The following is a 20114-nucleotide window of genomic DNA, read 5'->3' as shown; positions in this document are numbered from 1 at the left end:
GACTGTGAAGTACCATGAAGTGTATCATCTAGTATATACCTGCATGTCTTAAGGCAGAATAAGGATTCAGAATGCGTTATTTAAAAAAAGAATTGAGCAAGAGTGTTTGTGGTTTATCTGTACTCTGTTGCTTACCATTATTTAGGGATATTGTGATATCTGCAGTAGGTTTTAAGCTGTCTGGATACTGAGTGCCTCGATAACTGTAAATTAAGATATTGGTGGTTCGTTACTGAATTGTTCTTTCGTTACTGAATTGTTCTAATGCTATTCGGTGCGTGTCTTCGATGAGCCATTTTCAGTTAGATCCATCTGCGCATTCCTACTACTTCTTCCCTAAAGCGTGAACGGCACCAGTCTGTTAGCGTCCGTCTGCAGTGGCTCAGCTCGGTGTGGGGAGGGAGCTGCCAAGCTGGCTCACTTTCCACTACCTTCCTGCTTCTGGAGCGGGGAGGTGGCTCTGGACTATATTCATGACTGGCTGCAGCAATAAAGCTATGCAAGAGAAATACCTGATCCAGTGCTTTGCAATGCACAAGGAAGTTACTCAATTATTTGAAAAGCATTGTTTAAAAAAAGAAAAGAAAAAGAAAAAAAAAAAAGGATCGTGTGCGGGTCAAGCGTTGGCAAAATAAGATGAAACGTCATATGAAACTGATAGCCTACAAGGCAGCAAAAGAATTTAGCAAGGGAAAAAGTTAAAAATTGTGCTGTTTTCCTTTCTCATATATTTTCACAGACCACGTGTCCTACTTTGGTGGACAGACATCATCACAAGTTCGCAACACATTTTAAGTTCAGGAAATTCTAGGTTGTTTTAGGCAACTCTTAACAGTACTCCCCAAAGCAATGGGAGAAGTAGACCCAAAGTGTTCAGAAGACTCTGTGAAGAACTCCAAGAAAAAGCTCTGAAAAATAATCTTTTCTTTACATTTCTTTAAATAACAAGCATTATTACTTTAGCTTCTTTCAAGGTAGCTTACTGTCATTGCAGTTTGAAATTAGGCTATATGTGATGTTCTTATGTGTTGCTAAAGTGTTATTTTTGGTCTTTAAGTTGCACGCCATGAGAAATATGAAGTCATTGAAGAGCAATATGTGTTTTCTTAAATACTTTTAGTCCATTTCAGTAAGCTGTCCCAAGCTTCAGAAGGCTACCCAGACAAATTACTGCTTGCTAACATTCCCAAACACCTGGTGAAGAGAAAATTCCTACCGAAATATGGGCAAATGAAAAATCTGAACCTTTGCTGTCTTCATGAAGACTTTGTCTTCATCTGCAAATCCAGAGGTGTCAAGGTCATATTTTCTTTGGGGGTTGGGGGGGTGGGGAGGGAAAGGGGAAGGAGGACAAGCAATATTGTTTTACGCTGAACAAGAACCTTGCCTTGAAAGTTTAAAGCTAAGAAAAGAAAACACCTACATAGTCGAGCACTCTTGCCACCCTGTGAAGCTAAAATTGAATACAATTCCCCAGCTCCGGTCAAAGCTGATATAAATCATTATAGCTTGCTTAGTCCCTACCGTAGTTGAGGTTTTAACTTTCCTGTTGTGAATTGAAAGAGTATTAATGGCACATGGCTCTTTCCCCTTGTGCTCTGAGAAAACATTCCAGAAAGCACATAATGCAACATTCACGGTCCCCAAGCTGTTGTTTGGATCTCCGCTGTTTAACAGAAGGGCTAAAACTATAGTAATCTGGAAGGACCTGGGAAAGCTGTTCAGACTGGTTAAAATGCAAATGCTTTGTTGTTGAAAATTGTTGTTGAAATTTAGGTGCGTGTATGAGATAAAGCTATTGCGTTGTCCTGAGTGGAGAAGGTGGATTAATGCTGGTTTTCAGCTGAAGAAGATTGGGCATCTGTGCACAGACCGGCAATAGAGTAACACTGTTGTCTTTGCAGAAGAAACAGCTTTTAGTGAGGGTGGCCGCCCCTCTTGTCTAGAGGAGGAAAGATGGATAGATTTACAGTACAATCTGGATGAGTTCACCTGGAAATTCCCCTCTTCATCATAAAGCAAATGCAAATAGTTAGCTTAATTATTTTATTTAACGTCTACTATGTAGACTTGCAATTTTCTGACCTGCTGTAATGCTTACTGCTTCTTTGCCATGCAAACAACTAAAGGTTGGTTAGACTTACCATTCATCTTTTTCCTCCCACTATTGCAATGGTATAGATGTGCCCTAGTGGTGTGAATCGTGGACAAGCACTCATTAGACTTGGATAAAAAATAGCTGTGTAACAGTATTGTCCTGCTTAAAATGCTGGAAATACTGAAAACCATGGCACTGTGCACAAACAGACGGATAAATAGCAAAAACCAAAAGAGCATAAGAGTACATACATTCCTGTAATAGCTTGGCTATGGCAAGCTTGGAATATGACTACAAATGCCTTATTCAAGCTAACTTGCAACTGCATTGAAGGAGAGCTTCAACTGAAGGCCAACTCTGAATTTCAGACCCAACAGCTAACAAAGGAGGCATGAGGAGAACCCATCTCTCTTTACCTGGCACTAGGTGCTATAAGGTACCGTACAGAGCAACTCCAAGCAGTTAAGTGAAACTGTGATTAGAAAAATCAAAAACACCGTGATCGTATATTAATGTAATATTTTACTATATTTTGGCTGGAAATTGAAATACTGAAAATCCTAAGGAGGATGCAAAAGATCATAGTAAGTAGCAGTGTATGTGTATTTTCCTATCCAAGTCTCCCCCATCTTCCAGTACAATTTGTGGGTCTGCAGTAACTTCATACCACCAGAAGTAATATGAACAAGAAAGCTGCCATGTTGCACAGAATTGCTGAGTGACAGTCTTTGGGAACCGAGTTCTTTAATATATTTCTTTTGTTCATTTGTTGTGGCCTGAACACCTGTATTATTGACAGAAGGGCAACTATATTTCACTCTGTTTTGACAGGAAGAGACCAGCTCTTGGCAAAAAAGCAATTAGCTCGGCATTCAGGGTTGCTAGTTTTTAGAGGAATGTAAATGAACCTCCAAATAAGATTGCTGGCTGTGATAGTTCTTTTTTTTATTAAATCCTGTGCAGTGGATTCTTCTTCTCTTTGTAATTGTACTGAAGCCACCAGTGCGTTTCACAAAAGTCTGTGCGGTCAGTAGCTAGTGAAAAAAGGGAGTTACGAAGGAGTCCACTGAAAGTGTCACTGATGTTCTGATGGTCTGATTTTGTCTCCAAAAAGTGGTTTTTGAGGCTCTCAAAATTTGTCTTCAAAGGTCTTCTAAGACCCTGTGCAGGCTTAGGGTCTAACCTACATCAGTAGGTGTTGCACATTGTCTGTGCCTGTTGGATTCAAGCTGGAGCTACTGTTACCAATTTAAAGGAAGGTAGAGGGTAGAGTGCTTGACCAAACAACTTTATTCCTCCTGGAGGCTGGAGGCATTAAATTCAATTCCAGTTGTTCTTTCACTGAAAGTGAAATCTGATCTGCCTCTGGTTAGTTTTGCTCCCTGTTCTTTATATATCAGCACAGCGTTAGTATGGGTTGGATGGTATATATTGTAGGGCATACTGTTGCAATGAAAAATGTCTTTACTTTGAATAAAAAAATAAATTACAGAACTCTTTCTACTTCAGAACGGGTTGTTTTCTGAAGGAAAGAGACTACACACGCTTTGGTCTTAGACTCTGCTGACAGAAGTGTTTGAGTTGATCATAACGTTCTCCTTCATTGCAGATATTGGGGACCAGAGACTAGACTGGTAAAATCAGGTCATACTCAGTTAATAGCTAGAACTGCTTGTTATTTTCTTTTAAGTTGTTTGTCTCTAAAATTGCTGGGGGTTGAGGCAGTGTAGGCTGAAGAATTCAAGTGTGGAACAGTGGTGTTCCAAAAATGGAAGTTGCCGTGTATTTTTTATGGCAAAACCCTTTTCGGAAAAAATATTCCCTCCCCCACCCCGCAGCAAAGATTCGAAGGTGCCGCTTACCTGAAAGTTGCCAAAGCAGCTTCCCCCTGGCAGGGTGACATAGCTTACAAACGGGGGGCCCAAGGAGCTCAGTGACTCGTACACAACGGTGCCTTCACTCAGAAATACGGCCTTCTGCTTCTGCTTGCTTTCCCAGAACTCCTGCAGTATTGCTACGACATTCACTGTCAAAGACACAAAAAAGATGAACGGGGAAACGGTATAGGCCTTTGCTCTTGACTTGCTGTTTTCTATGTTAAACAAGAAAAGCAGACGTATGAGTTAGGAGCTGGATACGTTCAGTCATCATCAGCATTCAAACTTCTGTAATTGTCTCTGCTGGTGTTACAATGTGTTCAGATTGTACAGTAACAGACTGAGGACCTTCCAGGATTACAGGCTGCTATTGATCGTCCATTGCAGGTTAGTAATGCTGTCCCTTTCAGCGGATGTGTTGGAGCCCTGATTCAATGGCTGGAAGTGGAGCAACTCACTGTCAAATAAGAGAAAATGTTATATTCTGATTTATCTTTACTCATTCTGAAAAGAATCACATCTACCCAGAACAAGCAGCTGCATCAGCTGAATTACAATATGAAACTTTATGCCATGTTGAGCAAAAAGCGCTGTATAGTGTGGCAGCAGTAGTTGCAGGCTAATGTGAAAACAGAAATACAGAAATCACAAATTCAGCTGACCTCATGACAGTTGGTGTTCTCAAGTCTGGAACTTTGGGGTGGAGTTTTCTAAATAGGTATATGGGTGTGGACTCAAAAGAGATTGTTTCCTTTGTTTATGGAGACACTTTTTACAAAGCCAGTTGTGTTGTATCTTAGATCTAATATTTTTCTAGGAAACGAGTACCAAAGGGATAGCCCCATGTGGATGCTCTTTTGACCTTTGTCAAAGCTGTTGCCGGTATTTGCTTTAGGCCTTGACAGAAACACTAGTCTACCCCAAAGAACAACTGTATCGGACATTCACCATAAGAATACATGCTATTGTGAGCATTACTCTCTTATTTAAAATTAAAATTTAGAAGATGGGAAATGAAGACTTTACTCAGGACCTTGCAGTGTGGTATAGATTAGTCGTAGACAACAGCATGGATCTTTCAGGGTATTGATGCCGGTATGGTATCCTAATGATATCAGATATTAACCATTTGGGCAGGGATCAATGGGATTCAGAGGATACGTGAGAGCAGAGATCATTTCCCTCACTAGCCCTTTCCTTTCCACAGTCAGGCTGAGCTTGTTAATGGGGGGAGATGGGAGAAGGGATCCATCTTCCAACGGCTTCACTCCGGTGGTAGCTCATGTGCAGCACGTGCGTGGGGCATCCCTGCAGCGTGAGCCAGGCAGTCTCCAGATACTGCCTTAATCCAGCTCCACTAGTCTCGCCTGCGACACAGCTTTTCTCGGGCATTTGGCTGGGGAGAGGGTAGGGACAGGGAGCGTGGCCGGCACTAGCAACCGCCTCCTCTGTGCACTCTAGCGAGGACGAGCAAGCAGCCCGGCCCGAGCTCTTGGGAAGCGAGGGAGAAGGGTGGCAGTGTTTGCAAGCATGCTGCTCCCTGCTGTGCAGCTGCTACGATAGTGTTGGCACGTACCAATTCTGGCATTTGAGTGTTTGAAGCTGCGCAGCTGTCACGGCGTTCGAATGTTGTGCCGACCTAAAGAAAAGAGCTACTGAATAAGAGTATTTTTAACAGGAAACGTATTGGGACAGCCCTCTGTCAGGGTGCAGCCGAGCTTTGAGAACAACTGAAGTACAGTGAAACTCTTACCACAGAAACTGACTGCTGCTTTTTGGAGTTATAGTTTATTCCCCTCTTGAGACTGTCAGAGCTTGTTAGCTGAAGGATCTGTTCTGCCTGCTGCTCGTGTCTGAAATTCAGCGCCCGGCAATCCAGAAAAATTAAGCAGTTATTTGGAATTGGTGACCCAGTTTTTACGCTCAGGAAGGGCAGTTACTCTCTTATTATGAACGATGAGTAATAACGAGCACGAGAGGAGAAAAATTGGACTTTTAGCCAGGCTAACTGCTAACAGAGCAGACCCCGTAAGGTCATCCACCTTGATGAAAGAGTATTTCAGAAACTGGTTCTCTCTGTTTGAGAGTTTCTCTTTGATGTAAATGTCTGGGTGTCTTTTGTTAGACCTTCTGCTCCCCAGAGCATGCATATATGTATTGGGTAACAATCTAGTCTAAAACCCATTAAGTGAAAGCTGAAATTAGGCATAAATTTTATGAATATCAAATATCCAAGCTTTAAACTTGACAATTCAGTAGAAGCTGCCTCTTCAGTAAATAGATGGTACTGATGAAATTCAGACCTGAAGAGGTCACAGCTAGGGCAAAAAGTTGGCTTGAAATAGATCAAAATAAAAATGAGCAACATCAAGAAGACCACAGGTTTAGGATGGTGTCATAAAGCACTTTGGCCTTTCAAATAATTGTTGTCAAACAGTGCAGTCATTAAAAACAATAATCTAGGGTCTGCCAGAATACCAAATACAAGGGTTTAAGTAACCTGCAGTACTTTTGGTGGCTTTGTAATTTAACCTGTACATTACAGCTTTTGTTTAAAAAACACATGAATTGGTCTGAGCCGCGTCATCAGGTTGAATAGTCTGCAGCTGATGAATCAGTGCCGCAGTTGCCTGCCCTGTTAAAACCGCGGAGTGTTTTAAGCAACATCTAGGCTGCAATTTGCAAAGCAGCAGAAAGAAATCCCAGGACTTGGATTTTGTTGGGGCAGGGGAGAAGGAGAAATACCCACAAATGCAGTGATTTTGCTTATTAAGAGAAAATGATAGTGCTCCATGCAACGAACAGCCAGTGTTAAAACTGTTTAATTCCAGCAATAGTAACAGCTAGCCTTCTTAAATAGTTTGCGCGTGTGAGATCTTTGTTTCTCAATTTTCTTTAGTTGTATAGCAATTGAAAGCGTGTGGAATGTAAAATGTCTGTTTTTATTTCCATTCTTGTTCAGGAATACTTTTGAAGGTAATTCAGCATTTGGACAGCCTGCCTTTCTCTGCTTGGCTGAGAGTTTCCGCTGGAGCTCCTGTTGTTCTACAAACTAATATTTGCAAGAATTTTTAAGTGCCCCGAAGAGGTACCTTTTTTGGCAATACACCAAAAAAAATGATGTCCTAAAATGAAATGCTGAGACGTGCTTTTGGCTGTCACAACCTCTACAGTCAAAGAAATATTTCACTAGGGGACAACTAAGCAGTGAGTAGCCATTACAAGTTAAACTAATATGAAAAACATTTTGAAAGGAGCTGAGCTGATACTCGTATTTGGATTAGGATTGCTGGCTGTGAAGCGGGGTTCGTATGCAGAGGAAGGCTTGTTTAAAGGAGCCTGATTTTGTGCAGAAGTAGATGAGGAACACCCATAAAACCTGGCTCAACTGTGGGGATGGTAACATCCATCTGGGAAGTATTTGGTGGTGTGTGGATGGTGGTAACGTCTTAAGTTAGTGCAGCAGTTTCTGCTGTGGTTTTTCAACCCCAGCCAAAGTGAGCACCTCAAAAGGCTGATGTATGCAAAATTGTATTCAGTTAACTAATTCAGTTAACTAATGGCAGGACTGAAGCTGTGGCCATGGTGTTAGTTTTCAGTTAGGCCAAACAATGTTACATGCGAATGCTTTTATGAATAGGTCATGAGGTTAAAAAAGCATCGCAATTTTAAATAGATTAACTAACTCAGTTAATTTGAACTAAACTAGTAGAAGCACTGTATATAAATGTACCTGAAATGCTTCGTCTTCAAGTGTTCGTATGTCAAATATGCTGTGAGTCCTGAGTATTGCCTACTAAAAAATCAGTTTAATTTTATAAAAATGTATGCCTGACAACCATCAATTTAAATGTTTTCATTATATATTATGTATATTTCTAGTAATTTAAGAAGATATGAAAGATGTGTTCGGGTGTGCCGTTAATTACTTATCCTGAGACTCTCCCAGGATTACTTATGTTGTATTAAGATCTGCCAATATTCATTTATCCTATAAGAATTTCCATTCTTTCATTTCATTTTTAAACACCCCAGGTGGAATGTTGTTTGGTCAGATGCTATGTACTGGTATTTTGCATCCAACTGATTTGGAGAATAATAATGCAGTGCACTGGTCATTAGGATTTTGAGAACTCATTAGTCACACCTAAATGAAACAGCAAGATTTGCTTTTACTTGAGAGGTTTAACAGTGAGTAAATAGAGCAATGCAATTTACATCTCATTTTGGAAGGCCACTCTCTTCTACTTGCTTTTTGTATTTTGGAAGATGCCTATAAAATGGTCAATGCTTTTAAAATAACGATTGCAGTATTTATATGCATTGATAACTACTTTTCTTGAAAATGTAATTATCTGCACTTTAAAAATTCTTGTTCTGTGTATTGTGGGTTGCAGAATCAGTCAACTATATTGGTTTTATTGAAGTCCCCCATGAACTTCAGCCACACAATGCTGTATCCAAATACTGCATATGGGCTCCCTCCCTACCTATCCAGACTTTTTAAGTTAGAGGTAGCGCAAGCATGATCAGGTTCAAGGGCAACAATTTCATATATCCTTTTTCTTTAATTTTTTTGCCGTCTGTGAGTATTAAGGGTTTCACCATAGTCCATTGGATGTTGATTGTAATATGTCTAGTTATGAGGTGGGAAGATTATCTTTTAATGTAGATTTCTCCACTTTGTTTTTTAATCAGCTGGAAAGCATCTCGCCCAGGGGTTGAGCATCGTGCCTGGTGAAGCTGTCCAAAGCTGCAAATCTTGGTAGCTTCTTGGAAGCGCCTCTCGTCTGTGAGGACTGTATTTCTGGAGCAGGCTGCTTGGAAGCTCTGAGCTCGGCAGAGCAGAAACGCGCAGGATGTTCTGCTGCGCTTACCCTAAACGAACCCTGAGCTCTTTTCAACGTTCAGAAACATTGTTTTATGTCAGCTGGATTTGGAAGTGGATGAAATGATGAAACAGATCTTAAAACATGGCATTATTTTCCGGTCGATTTCTCACCTTTGGGTAGGAAGTGCCTTACCTCTGCTCATGGGTCAAATTACTTGTCATTGCAGCTGGGAAACAAAACTCCCAGAAATGAATTATGTCCATAGGTTTGTATTCCATTGATGCCAGGAAAAAAAAAGGTTCCAAACCTAGGGAGTTACTGTTAAAAATACCGGCTAGGCATTTGCCCCAACCAAGGCAAATAAACAAGACCGAAAACGGGAGAATGCCCAAGCAAAGCGGGGGGTGCTTTGGCTAAGACTAGCGGGGCTAACGCGAGCAGGAGCTACGTCTAAGAGTGAAGTGCAAGGGAGTCCTATCCTGGACAACATTTCGCTATCGAGAGAGTAGAATATAAAGAGCACACACAAGATAACCACCTACTTTGTCATTTTTAAACTTAAAACAACCTTTTATAAAAATCCTTTTAACTGCCTTGACAGAGTTAATTTAATACCTGAATGCAGAGGAAAATACAAGCTTTTTGAGTTAAATAAATATCTAATATGAAATATATTAAAGAAGATTCTTTAGTGAGAGGCTAGTAAAGTTGTCTTACATCTCTTAAATCAAGCTGTGGCACCTAATCAGTAAAACCATATCACTTAAACAAAGTTCGTAAGTTACAAGTGCACCCTTCTACAGCTGTATCCCATTATGGTTTGTAACTTAACACACTCATCTTAGAGAAACTGTTAAAATGGGGTTCAGGCTAACAAACAGATACTGTTTAAACCTGTAGAAAAAAGGTCAGCAATTTAGGTGCAAACCAGCGAGTTTTTAATGGAAGGTTCATATCTTCTCTTTTGATTACTTTTGCATATTTTAAAATGAATAGGCAGATAATATGCATGTATAGAAAAAGAACTTTGTTGCAAATGTGAGCAGGTAATACCAATTATTTTTTCCGTGACCTTATCATATGTTTATAAGCTGTTGTATATTAGCACAGTAGTAGTGATTTCATTAGGATATGCCAATCCCCATGCTATAATTTCTATTCTCCGTGTGTAATTTAACCTATGTGGTAGTACAAATAAGAACAAGCCCAAAATCCCCCTTAGGAACCGAACCAGGCATAGAATAAACACAGTATCATCATGTAGCGTGTACTGGGGCATCAACTGTAGGCTGAGGGTTTCGGCGGCCTTTTCCCTTCTCCACAATAGCTAATTGCACGCTTGGACTGGTGTGGATTTCTTCACGCTTGGAATTTCTGTGGAAATACATGTATCCTCTAGTTCAGAAATGCCTATAGGTAGTGTGCAGGAGCGAAGGTGCTATGGGTCCTTCTTATTGAGCACTTGTCAATCAGAGCCATGGGTCTGCACCAAGTAACTGTAAAACTTTTCTTAGTGAACTACTTAGGGAATATTTGGAATGCACCCAGTGCGTTTGCACAAAAAGGTACAAGCCTCCAAGGCTTAGGTAACTGTGCAGTATAGAGAATTTATTGACAAATGGGGCAATTTCTGACAAAGTTCTACAATTCTTATGCGCTTCTCCTTTTCACTTGCAGTCTCAGAAAGAAGAGTAGCATCATAGGCATGGTCCGACGCTCAGTAAGACATGTGAAAGGAAACATTTGTAAAAGCCAGCCAAAGGCCACTCAGCATAGACCAAACAGATCTCTGAATAAACCTCTCAGTGAGCCCAAGTAGGACGAGAGAAACTGTTGATCAGAAATCCCATGCTAGATGATCCTGTTTAAAACTAAAATGGGCAGACAAATACCAAGACATCGCTTCAGGAACAAAAGATCATCTGGTTTGTAGTGAGACTCTGCTGGTGGAAAGCAACATCGTCAATTTGACACTGAATACGTTACACCAGCGCTGACTGGCAGTTCCTAAAAGGCTCCAAAGATTTTGGAACAGAGCAACAACAAAAAGAAAGAAATCAGCTGGACAGCCTCCTCAGGAGTAATTTGTCCTGAATATGTCCTGAAATGAAGAAGGAAGACAGAAGACGTTGGAGGTAAGCAGATGAGAAAATGGTGTAGGTACAGAAAGTTTTCTGAAACGTTGGTATCCTTCTGTGAGCTAGCTGCTTAAGAGGCACGGAGGTCAGATAGAAGAGTCAGGGGGCTGAGGTGCGACCAAAAGGACGAAAGAATAGTAATTGGGTATGGTTTACTAACACCTTAATCTTTTGAGCTTGGAATAAGGCAAGAAGCCCTCCCCTACAAGGTTATGAACTGAGTAAGAAATTTATCACTTGTAACAAAATAAAGAGGAGTACTATCTGCTAGAATTAGGCGTTTTCAAGATATTAAACAAGAGCCAAACAGCTTAGTGCAGGGCTTACAGTCTTATTTGACAATATTTAGGAAAAATGTGGAGATCTCTAATACAGTTTCAGTATCTACAAAAAGCTGTACAGAATTGTAGAATGGGTAGTTATGTAAAAAAAAAAAATCAGGAGTATTACTGACATTAGGCCATATGGTTTCCACAGAATACAGTAATTTAGTCAGGAAAATACAGTGGTTTGTTTGTTAAAACTTAATCTTGTAATATTTCTCCAGGACATCTGACTTCTTCCTATTGCTACACTGTATTTGAATTTGAAAGCTTCCATTACAGATCTAGCAGGGTGCACACTAAATAGAGTAAGGACTGACTCACTGACAAATCTAGTTCAATGGTTAATGGAGAGATATAAATGAGCTGGGCTGGTTCTACTGTGATCCCATAGGGATCTGCCCATAGTCTAACATTTTCTTTTTAAATCAGCAGCCTACTGCTATCATAAAATTTTTGCTGGTAAAATGTGCAGATGAAACGGTTTGTCAGTGCCAGTAAAAAATGAAGACACGTTGCAGTTACGCTGATCTGAAATCACTTGGCTAAATGTTCACAAATCAACTAACTATAAAGCAATTCAGCTAGGAACCATGAATTCCGGTCAGGGGATAAAAACCTGTGTGGAAGTACTTAGGTTTCTCTGGGCTATATAATAATATATATGAGATACTAGGGCAAGTTTTAGCTTTGAAGGAAAGGCGTAGTAAGATTCAGTGGTTAAAAACTGAGATCCAACAAATTCAGTCTGGAAACAAGGTGGTGTACTCCAACAGAGATATTGACCTTGGGAATAGTTTATCACATGCAGGAATCGATTTGTGGTTGCTTGGGGTCTTTACGTTGATATTACCTTACATTTTAAATTTAGATGTGTGATAAAATCTTCAGGCTGTGTATGGAGAAGGGGAAGGAGTCCCCCCTTTGATTCTTCTGCTCTCATCTTTCACCTCCTGCCTGTAGACGGCATCAGTCACGATACCCTTGCTACGCTTTTGAGATTGCGCAGAGGTGATAAGCACAGCCGAATTACGAGCTTCTGGGCTTGAGCTGCTTACTTCCCATCCTAGGGAAGGCTCTATCCTGCCTGCTTGCCTGGGTCTTGCTCTCTCCTGCCTTCTACATGTGACATAGCTGAGGACCAAAGTGTTTTAAGTACTCTCCATTCTCATTATGAATTTACTTTTACTAAGATTTTCACATCTTCTCGCATCTTGAAATAGGCCATTTCTTTAAAAAAAAAAAAAAAATCCCCCAAAAGAACAATAAACCCCTCAAAGAGACTACATTTCTTTGGCAGTTCTGTTATTTCCTAAGGTCATACAGTGCCTGATCCAAAGTCTTTTGGTTAATAGCCTTTGACTTCTTTGATGTTGGATCAGGACTGTAGCTAGTTACTTTTCTGGCATTTCCAACTTAGAAAATTGGGTGCTATCTAATTCTCTTAGATTTGGTATTACTACCTAGTATTTACTACCTGGCTTAAGAACCAGAAATGTCTGAGAAAAGAACTAACTAATAAAATTAACATATGTTTGAAAAAACCTTTCTGCACAGAACGTCATCTAATATTGGATCTGGGGTGAGAGTTTCTGGATAGTTTATGATATGTTTCAGCAAAAATCGGGGTAATGGTAATGATAGCATTGTACAAGTGCATTACTTATACTGTAAGCATTTTCAGGCAGAGAATCTACTCTGTGATTGTACAGTATTTAACAGAACTGTGTTCTGACTTGTATTTGAGTCTCCTACAGAGTTACTTCAGTACAAAATCGGTCATGATACTGAAAACCTCGTCTGTAGTATATATTAGAGTGACTCTACTCAGGCAATTCTACATTAGGAAAAGGGATTTCTCCATTTCTTTAGCTTACAGAAATAATTCACGTGCAGGAAATGCAACCCCAAACCACGTTTTAGCTAAAGAAGGACAATATTATGAGATATAAAAACTAAGTGGGCATGTCAAGTGGTGCATTACATTCCTTGACAGCTGTCAGCAGTATAAAAACTACCCTTCTCCAATGTAGCCTTTACTGGGACTGCTTATGACATGCATAAGCTCAGTTTCCTTCCTTGCTTGAGTATCCACGTTTTCCTCAAAGAACATTAAAAAAAAAAAAAAGAAAAAGAACTGTAGTTAGAATGCACCAGTATATCGTGGTACATACGGAGAAGGGGGATGAATTTAATTTACACAGGAGAAAGAGTTTAATTACACAATAATTTACCCTCTCATTTCTGCCCTGGTGTCATGGCCCTTCTTTCCTCCTGTCAGGGCACAGGTCAGACCTGCTCTGGGGTTGAATCTGCGTTGTGTGGCAGAGGGTGTTACTGATATGAGCCCTACGTTATCTGAGATGGAAGCTGCATAATGGACACAGCAGGGAAATGCAAAAAAGAAAACGTCACTCTTGCAGTTAAAAGAGTTGAAAGCTGGGCTCCTTATTTTGGCCTTAGTATCCTCCTCCATCCCAGCTCCTTGCCCTGCCGCTTCACTTCCATGTCGTCTTTGTTTAATTGGTTCATTAGAGCCTCGTATCCTCATTTCTAGTTCCCATAACCAGTCCGTCTCCATCCAGCCTCGGCTCCTGGTGCAATCCCAGAGCCGGTGTTCTTGCCCGTCCTTCTGTCCCCCGGGCTGCTGGTTGTGGCCTTTTTGCAGCTTGGCCATCCCAGTCTGCTGTTTTCTGTCCCACCGGTTCGTACTCGCGTCGCTGTGTCTCCTGCCTGAGACTGCCGTGCGGGCTCCTGTTCCCTCTGCCGTGAATCTCACGCTTCTGCCCTCTGCGTCCCTGGGCCCAGCAGGTTCGGCCGGGCCCACGTGCGAGGGCCAGCGGAGTTGTCAGCGGGCCCTGAGGTGCTGCTGAAGGCCCAGCTCCTCGCCGCTTGCGCACCATAATTTGGCAAAGGAATTTCACGTCTAGAGATTGCCTCCACAGAGCGTGGACAAGCTGAGACGTTTCAAAAGCAGAAATGCAGGTAAGGTTTTCTAGTGACTTCAGAATCACATCTTCTGCTCAGAGGGGCACTTCTGCTAGTAAGCTCTGAGTCCTTATCAAAAACATGGAATACAGCTTTTCAAAGGAAAAGAGACCCGTAAGTTGTTAATTCAGGCAAAAATTGTTTTCTGCCTAGTATGGGCCAAAAGTTCCAGTGTGGACGATAACCAGCTCAAATACGCAGGCGCAGCAGAGACTAAGGAGGAAATGCTAATACGCAGGGCTGCTGCCTCAGCTATCTCTTTTATCTACTAATAGGATAACCTGGCAAAGACAAACCATCTTTCCCACTCTGTGTGTTTTTGCAAGGACTAACTAGAGATACGGGCAAAGTTTTGTATGATGGGGAGGGGCCGGGAGAAACAAAACAGCCCTGTGGTGCTGTTGCCCGTGTGCCCAGCTCTGCGTCTGTCCGCAGTCCTGTCATCTCTCCTCCCTTCTGGTGAGGAGATGTTACCCCGGGAGGAGCAGTGCGGCAGCATTCAGCACCCGCTGCGTTTGCTTCTGCAGGCTGCGCCCAGGGAGGCAGGGACCTTTGAAATGGCTGGTCCTGCGTGCTGCGGCCGGGGAAAGCCACAGCGAAGGCGTCGCAGAAGAGCGCGCCCCTGGGTCAGAGTAAGCAGCGCTTGCTTGGCTGCAGCAGAAACAAAGACGGTGTGCAGCCTCGAACCGTGGTAAAAGTGTGTTCGGAGATGGTCATCTTTTCTCCTCCTGGCAAAACTCAGATCTGCCTGTGCACTGAGTCGAGTGAGAGCGTGACAGAAGGTAGCTATCGGGGCAGCAATGTGGTCGCTGCATGTGTTTTCGTTCTTATCTGGTTGTGCCTGATAAAAGCTGAAACTAATGTGTTTGTAAAAGCTGTGGACGTGCTCTTACAGAGAAGCACATGGCATTATCTTCTTTCCACAGTTTAATCCCTGCTCAGATTGTCTATTAAAAATTAGATGAGGTGGGACAACACTCCCTAAATCTTTTTGGACTTGACTTGGTGCTGAAGATAAAGAGAATGTATAGGAACTTTCCTCTGACTTTATAGACCAAGGCACTGTGAACTTCTGTCACCAGTCGGGATTGGTGGTGTACGCTCACAGCGGTACCAAGCCCGTGTAGGTTACTCCTCTGTTAGAATGCCTTTGAAGTTCTTGTTATGCCTTTGAAAACCTAAAGAAAAATGGTATTCCAACCCCGTTACTTACACTTTTCTTTCATTTTAATCATCTCTCCCACCCTTAGGTCTGTGGGTGGTCACAACCACATTGTCCGAGCAGCTTGTGCATACACTTCCAATAAAAACCTAGTAGATCTGCAGGAACTGATTACCAAGGGTAACCTATAAAAGGGAATGCCCTTCTTCCTCCCCCTTCCCCCTGCAGCTCAAATTCTGCGCTCCTGTGATGTGTGTACGTTTGCAGGCTTCCCTGCAAGGTCCCAAGACTGCAACGCTAATGCAGATCTATCCAGCAGCATAAAAATCTCCTGCTGGGTGGCCTGAGAAACAGATGTCCGGCTTAGTTTCAGGAAGGATCCTAATACCATAGTCATGTGAGAGTAGCATCTTTCTACATGAATATTCCTACTCATTTCCAAGGAACTGCTTGTGCAGTCTCTCAGTTTTCACTGTGAGTAAGAGTATGGGAATTTGGCACATAGAGAAGTTTAATACAGAAGTATGCAGGCATTTCCCCCTAGGTCCTTTACTAGCCATGTACTTAAAGTCATTTCTCCCATAGCAATTCAGAAGGAAACAGTTGATTGTATGAGACTGATTTTATTAACTCTAACGTAGCTGTTGACAAATGAATGAAGTGGAGATTAAATAAATGCCTCTGCACTGTGCCTTAGGGGCACAACAGATCACAATTAGATTTGAATGTGAAGAAAAAAGGTCCTGAAATCACATGTTATCCCAGCTTTGTCTGTACATCACACAACTGCTCAATTTAGACTGCAATGACACCTAGCAAACTCCCAGATTTAACAGTCAAAAAGCTTAGGCAGAACTGGATTTAGGGACGCAAAATTAAGTGATCCCATTCACCATTGGAGGAAACCATAAAAGTAACGGAAGTAAATGGAAGCAAAATATTGTTTTGTTGAATTTATTGAATTTATCTGTTTTTAATTTGTCTTCCAGCCACTGGTGTGTGAAATCTATGGAACTGTGGGTGAGTCTTGTAAAACTTTACTAATTAAATAGTACTTCATTTCATGCATAGTCCTACGGAAATCATAAAGCCATATTCAAATACTCTTGTTCCCATGATCTGGTTTGGCTCCATTTGTTTCGTAGGACATGTCAGACCAGTTTATTATGCAGCACTTGCTCAAAAGCACTTCAGACCTAATGTTTCACAAGAGCTAGTTACATGCGGCTTGTAAAATGAGAAAAAATACATAGAACAACTATGTGAACAGTTTTGGTATACTGTAAAAAAAAGTGCGTTTCATTCACAAGTCTGATTGATAGGAAAAGAAATCATATTACATGTACTTGCAAGAAAACCTCTTGTGCTTAAGCAGCATATTGCATTGCATCTGTCCAAACAGAAGCATAAAGATTTTAATATTTGATTCTTAGAGTTTTACAGAAACACTAGTTAAATTGTGCAATTTAATAGGACAAACTAATTACCAGAGAAAGAAAGGGAAGTAAGTGACCTAAAATTTTCCATGAATGTCAAACAGTAAAGATAGAGTACCACAAGACCGATATGTTACTAAGTTCAATTAAGTATCCTGTGAAAAAGTTCTGAATCGATCTTCTGAAACGCAGTTAAAAACTAACCGAGGACACTGTCTTAGATGCATTGAATTAAAATGGAATTATAGTTTGTCATATACATGCAAATACAAGCACTTAAATTACTTCTATTTTATCATGCCTTGACTGTAACAGAAATTTGAATTAAATACCATAATTGAATCGTTAGAGAAGTCAGATATTTGTCTCTGGTACTTACAGTCTTTAAATACCAGGGCAGGGTCCCTATGAGGAAGAACGCGGGCAATTATGTGTTGCAAAGACTCCAAGGTTCTGTCCATGTCGGGGCTGCGTTTCCAGAAAGCGTTCACAAACTGTCCTCATGCCTGAAGTAGTCCAGTCCCGTGCTGAATTTTTGCAGTTCATTGATGCACTGGATTCCTAAAGGATCTCCCCACATCTGCCAATCAGGCATTGCCCAGACCCGAAGGCCCTTCAGGGGGTCCACCTCCCCGGCTGGCTTATCTTGGTTGTGCGCGGAGGTAATTAGCTGTAAAGGCAGCTCCTTCCTACCGCTTCCTCCTGTTAAACACACCCACCTACAGGCTAGGCAGAGAAGCTGATCATGCGAAAGACATTTCGTTCCATCCACATGTTGACAGCGTGCTGAAGCAAGACAGTTCTGGTTTCTGCCAAATTAATGACGGCACCGCTTTGCTCCCCACTACTCTGAAATGCTAGAAAAAGACTGAACCTTTCTTTAAGAAATACTTCATTAAGACGTGAAGTTGTTCCAAACTCCTCGCTAGCCGGAAGGTAACGTGTAGACTCATTCAAAAATAAGAACAGCAGTTTAGAAAAGAGTATGCTTTTGTTCCTCTCTTAATTTACCTATCAATCAGGAACAGAACTTTGATGATAATGGCAAGTAAACTGAATTCTACAGCAAGATTAAACCACTTGTGATGTATTAACTCAACTTGAATCTGTTTTGCTTAAATCTAGTTTCCAATGCCACGTACTTTAAGTGTATTAAAATGCCAGTAAATTAAGCTATTTTTATATAGGAGAATAGGATGTATGGGTTGTGCAAGGGTCTGAAGAGGCGCTGCGGTTAACAGTCAGACATAGAGGCGTTGGCAAAAGCTTGAAGTAGAAATGCATCTATACATCTGTTTTACAGGTGTAACATCTGTTTTTTTCCTTCAGGCTGAGTGAAGGGGTGCTTGTAACAACCATAAGCTATATAAACTGGAGTCACTGTGCTGGTACAGAATACCTTGATTATTTCAGTACCACTAAAGTCTTCCTGATTTGGAAAAGAAAAAAATCCAAAGCTTTAACATGTGCTGTTGCATAATGTTGAGTGCGCGTGGTACAAACAATGTTTATCTGTCTAGCTGCTCTGTATTCATTTTCAAATCTTGTTTGGCTACAAACCCATGCACTCCAGCTATTACCTTGTGTGCCTATTAAAATGAAACATTTTAAACCAATTTTGGAATAACCTACACGTTTCTTGCTGCTAAATATGTGAATTTGTTAAGACTTGTCAGGAACTTTATTATTGTCTTAACCTCTACATTTCCCTAAGTTCACTCTAAATAAAGTAAACTTTGTTTCATAGGTGGACATTCAAACAGAGTGAGTACTATAAGTTCGTTCTATGTGTAAACTTCATTGTGACCTTTGATGACTTCTTTAGATATTTCAGGAATTCTGCTGCTTCAAAAAAAAAAAAAAGCTTAATAAAGATATATTAAGCTGTAACTTTGAGGTTTAGTTCCTCCCTCGCTAACTCCAGTCTCAGAAGAGTCTAGTCTGGCGGGGTAAGTGAAAATGATAACTTACAGCCATCCATTAGAATACCTTTAAAAGACTTAATGGGTGCTTTAAAGGAACATTTTGAAAATAAACAGTGTAGATTTCCATCATCCCTTCTTTTGTGATGGAGCTGAATCAATCTGAACAACCTTTGTATATTTTTGGAACCAATTACCAAGACAGACTTCAGCTCACACAGCAAAAACCCCCACTCACTCAGAATGACTTCTAAACTGGAAGCCAAGGAGCGTACGCGCATCTCAGGCAAAGGATGACGTTTTTGAAATCTCATTAAAGTGTCGCTGAAAGAGCTTCTTAGCAGATAAGAACCTAGAAATGTAAAAGGTATTTTTTTCCCTTCACGTTTAAAGTGGAAACATAGTTAAATTCACTTAGGTCGCTTTTCTACCCCTGCTAAAATCATTGACTCTAACAGTATCAGGATACAAGCCTACAGGCCTTGATTCCAATCACCTACAGGTAAGATTTAACTTCCTTATTATTTTTGTCAACATACTTCCGAGCAACTCTGATGGTACGATGCAGCACGCTTACGTGTTGCATTGCTTCAATGACCCGCTGTGGTTATACTTAAGACCATATGTAGCTGCTCGCTGAGACTACATTTTATACTGTTCCAGCAATGAAACAAAAATTTAAAACTTCAAAAGCAAGAGCATGCTGCAAGACAGGATAGAGGCTGTAACTCTTCAATAGGATATCACCCGAATAAGGTATCAGGCATACCAGGAACACAGGGTGGAGCAGAACAGATATTATCAGACATCTGAGCATAAAACCACAGATCAAATTCCAAGGTCCTTGTTTTTCCAGGCAAATAAAATAGATTGAAGACGTTCGAAAAATAAGAGAATTTAAACTCTCGTCGAGTTGTTCTTCCTCAGAAGGGCTCCGCCTCACCCCCTGAGCACAGGTACACGGGATGGAAGGTTAAGAGAGACCAAAGAAAAAGTCTGAACTGCTGTTTCTTGCTGCAGCCTTTTCAGTGCTCACAAACACTTCCCTCCTTTAAATAAATAATGTATTTTTTTAAAAGAGAGACACCATCTTATTTTATTACCTGAAATACCTTGCTTAAAGATGTTTGTATTTCTTTGAGGTCTTCGAAGGCCAGAAGGAAATTACAAGCTGAAAGTCAGAGTAACACTTCTGAAAACAGACGTTTCGGACTCATTGTCCTTGTTGGTAAGTTATTAAATATAAAGGAACTAAGCTTACATGCAACTGCACAGGCGCATTCAGAAATCTGAATGCTTGCCAGGTCTGTACAAAACTGTTTTTATTACTTGTCTTTC

At 41.0% G+C, this 20114-nt stretch overlaps 1 protein-coding gene and 1 long non-coding RNA gene across 2 annotated transcripts in view; one reads left to right on the top strand and one right to left on the bottom strand.

Moving 5' to 3' along the window:
- LOC104150455 (protein limb expression 1) overlaps window positions 1-17784 on the bottom strand; it is a 39769-nt gene extending 21985 nt beyond the window's left edge. Inside the window, exons 1-2 of the mRNA XM_009684722.2 lie at window positions 17234-17784; window positions 3961-4124 (exon numbers count right to left, since the gene is read on the bottom strand). Coding sequence (XP_009683017.1) covers window positions 3961-4124; window positions 17234-17315 — 246 coding nt within the window. The 5' untranslated portion in view covers window positions 17316-17784. The remainder of the gene's footprint in view (window positions 1-3960; window positions 4125-17233) is intronic.
- The window catches only part of LOC138064394 (uncharacterized), an 89451-nt gene continuing 76437 nt past the window's right edge, over window positions 7101-20114 (top strand). The window contains exons 1-6 of the long non-coding RNA XR_011137633.1: window positions 7101-7182; window positions 8674-8983; window positions 10485-10942; window positions 14080-14253; window positions 16408-16438; window positions 19919-20004. This is a non-coding gene — a long non-coding RNA (uncharacterized lncRNA). The remainder of the gene's footprint in view (window positions 7183-8673; window positions 8984-10484; window positions 10943-14079; window positions 14254-16407; window positions 16439-19918; window positions 20005-20114) is intronic.

The sequence above is a fragment of the Struthio camelus genome, chromosome Z, assembly GCF_040807025.1.
Source record: "Struthio camelus isolate bStrCam1 chromosome Z, bStrCam1.hap1, whole genome shotgun sequence".
Taxonomy (NCBI): Eukaryota; Metazoa; Chordata; class Aves; order Struthioniformes; family Struthionidae; genus Struthio; species Struthio camelus.
Note: the sequence above shows the minus strand (reverse complement) of the source record. Positions and strands in the feature narration are given on the sequence as shown.